Below are 3,546 nucleotides of genomic sequence, written 5' to 3' on the forward strand. Positions count from 1 at the left end.
GTTAATCTTATGGAGCTGCAGATATTGTAGAGAGCCAAAATGCTATTCCATATGGTGAATGCACGGTTGAAATTATAAGGAGGTCGATCTTTCATGTGATGCTGAAGGATCACGATGGCCAGTACATAGAAGATGCAGATGTAAATTGAATAATGCCAGTAAGTGCGAAAGTATTTTCTCAGAACACCAAGGGTCAAAACTGTTTCGATAAAGAGAGGTTCGACTGGAATCGTTGTGTTGTAATTTTTTATTCTTGAATAATGTTTTAATGCTAAAAATAAGTAAAACTGTTTAATAATATTAATTTATTTTGCATGAAAATTTTATTAATAAATAACGAAGTAAATTATAAAAATTATATAAGTTTATTTTAAATTATTCAGTATTACAATATTTAAATGATTTATATATGTAAATAGCCAAAAATAAATTTTCAAAGTCTTAGGATGTCAACGAGGTGACATAAAAAAGAAATGTGTCCCAATGGAAAGACCTGTCAGGCAGGACTCCTGGATGAACTAGTGCTACGTGACCTGAAAAAAGACATCCTCAAATATATCTTCAAGGACATTATAATCTAAAAACAATATATCGATGATGTATTTATAATTTTAAAAAAAACTGACGAATTTAAGATGTTTTACTTGAAATCAAAAATAATTTTCATGATTTAAAACTAAAACTAGAACAGAAAATCTATACTCATTTCCATTTTTTTGGGCATTGATACCGGATTTAAACAAGAAAATATTAAATCTCAGGCATGCTTATCTCTACATATCATCTTGGTTTAAGGACCCGTATAAATATAAATCATCTGCATTTAAAACACTTGGCAGAAGAGCATTTTTATCTTGTACCAACGAGTATGACAGTCTGAAAAAGATTAATCGAATTTAAAAAGTTGCAACAACATTAAAATACAAAGCCGCCACAATTAGAGGGCTGATCAAAGATTACAGAGAAAACAAGAAATATATATACTAACTCAGAAGGAATTAACAAATACATACAAACATACTTATTTAAGAGGTGTGGTGAATGAGTTAGTTTCTTATAAAAACTCGAAAATGGCCTATAAAAGAACACCCAATAGCTTAGTACGAAGCGATAGAGACAGCGTAAAAAAGAGAAAGCTCAAAAAAAAAAAAAAAAAAAAAAAATGCGAGCGTGACTAGAAGAAAGCTGTCTGCGAGGGCATAGATACAACGTTAACAGAGGACACAACAACACAATATTAGTAATTATGGCACAGACCGATGAAGCGGTTGTAAAATGGAAAGAGTCATTAAAACGATTCACTCTCCATCCACTGCGTTGGAGATAAGAAAGGTGGAAATTTACAAAAGTAAAATGAAAAATCCTTGCCTAATGCTAGGTGCATCCAACAGCATAAAAATATAGAAAAAAGAATGGGACTTTAAAACTCTTACATTATATTTCTTTCTAGTTAGATTTGTCTTATTTATTTATTGTATTCATTTGTTTTAATAATATACACAATCTCTCAATTTATTTTAAAACTAAATTATTTTTTAATTTAAAAATGCGAAACATTCGAAAACATTTTGAAACATTTATAATCTTAAGCCTGACGATGACCTATATTAAATCGGGTTGTTAACGTTAGTGAGAATAAAAGAATTTATGCGTAACAAAATTTAGGTGTTCGGTAAAATTGGTAAAATAACAATAATATCAGAGTTTTTAGTGTTTAAACTAAATATTAACTTTGAAAACTGAAGATGAAATTGTTAAAATGTCAAAAGGAAGAAATGTCTAATTAAAAATAACATTTAAGTCGATGGTTATATATACTGTTTGCTTAAGAAAAAGAGACAATACAGAACAGTGAATCTACTTGTAAGTACTAAGCATGAAATATACTCGCTGCGAGTAAACAATAGCTCTGTCATATCAAAATTAAATAACAGATCAACGCAAGCTTTAGCAATTGATCATAAATGTATTCCTATAGAAATAGACATCTTGAAAAAGCCGATCGTGATTGGCACACTTCAAAGTATGTCGAATAATATTACACTAAATGAAGATGTTGATTTTGAATATTACAGCTGCATGTGCAGTGATTTTTTTGTTTTATTTTTTATTATTGGATCCGACTTGGATTGTTCAAGAAATTCATTGGCTCTTGATAAGAAATCCCGGTGTTTGCATAGAACAAATCTTTTATCCTTATCAGCAACTAACAGATTTAGATGGTTACTTTCGAGGAATAATTTTACTGATCGAGCCGAATGTATGTTCACCAAATAATTTCAAGTGGACCAAAACACATACCCGTTCCAAAGTTGGATTATTCGCAACTAATTCCTCCCACCATGGCAGCTATAAAGAACACTCGCTATCCAGGCTTACAACAAAAATTGAAACTCTCCGTAATATCAAGCATTGCATCACAACGACAATCAAAAGCAAACAAATCAAACATACATTCGGCTCGATCAGTAAAATTATTCCTCGAAAGTAACCATCTAAATCTGTTAGTTGCTGATAAGGATAAAAGATTTGTTCTATGCAAACACCGGGATTTCTTATCAAGAGCCAATGAATTTCTTGAACAATCCAAGTCAATTATACTGAATGAGGATCCGACAACATCAATATTAAGGAAAACACGAAAGGTTTTAGCACTCCCAGGAATTACAGCTACATTAGCAGGACCTCTCAATCCACCATCTAATGTTGCGTGCCCAAGATTATTCTTTGAAGCAAAAACACACAAACCTGAATGGCCGTTAAGACCCGTAGTTAACAAACGCTCCCACCCAACATACTTCCTTGAGGCTGCACTAGCAAAGCACGTTACTTCTTTAATCTCACCCTCCGAATTGATAACTACAGCCGCTCTGGATGCCAAAGACTTCATAATCTCTGAGTTGAATGGCTATCCTAATTTTTCCTACAGGTGGTGTAAAACAGACGTAATTTCCCTATATCCATCGGTTCCACACTTTGAAGCTGTCATGCTTATAAATGCCTTATTACTGAACTCTGGTTATCCAACATCACATGTGTTACATTTACGAGAGGCCCTCTTACTCGTCACGGAAAACAATTACTTTCAGTTCAATGGTAATATATACAAACAAACCCAAGGTGTGCCAATGGGTTCCCCCTGTCACCCATTTTAGCAGAGATTATCATGAGGAACATAGAATTTCGCATTTTCCATGCCCCTTTAGCAATCCACTATCCTATCTTGTATCTACGATATGTAGATGACATATTACTTGCATGGGACGGTTCTGCAGAAGAATTAGACAAGTTTATTCGGATGTTAACGTCTATATATCCTACCATCAGGTTCACTGTGGAAGAGGAACAAAATGCCAAAATCTCTTTTCTAGATCTTGAAATTTATAGATCGCCTGACCTCAATTTTTCAGTGTACCACAAAAATAACAACTTACCATATATTATCTCTGCAACCGCCTTCCAACCCACAAATTTTGTAAATTCTGCCATTACTTCTCTCATTCGGAGAGTGCTCCTCTTACCATCCACCCAAACATTAATACATAA

The 3,546-nt window shown here is 33.1% G+C and overlaps 1 protein-coding gene across 1 annotated transcript; it reads left to right on the forward strand.

Annotated features, from left to right (window-relative positions):
* Window positions 1–2,258: 2,258 nt before the first annotated feature.
* Window positions 2,259–3,155, forward strand: LOC136978001 (uncharacterized). The gene has a single exon (XM_067273637.1). The coding sequence runs from the start codon at window positions 2,259–2,261 to the stop codon at window positions 3,153–3,155; it is 897 nt and encodes a 298-aa protein (XP_067129738.1).
* The last annotated feature ends 391 nt before the right edge of the window (window positions 3,156–3,546 follow it).

Source organism: Centruroides vittatus, unplaced genomic scaffold (assembly GCF_030686945.1).
Source record: "Centruroides vittatus isolate TY-2023 unplaced genomic scaffold, ASM3068694v2 contig_113, whole genome shotgun sequence".
Classification (NCBI taxonomy): Eukaryota; Metazoa; Arthropoda; class Arachnida; order Scorpiones; family Buthidae; genus Centruroides; species Centruroides vittatus.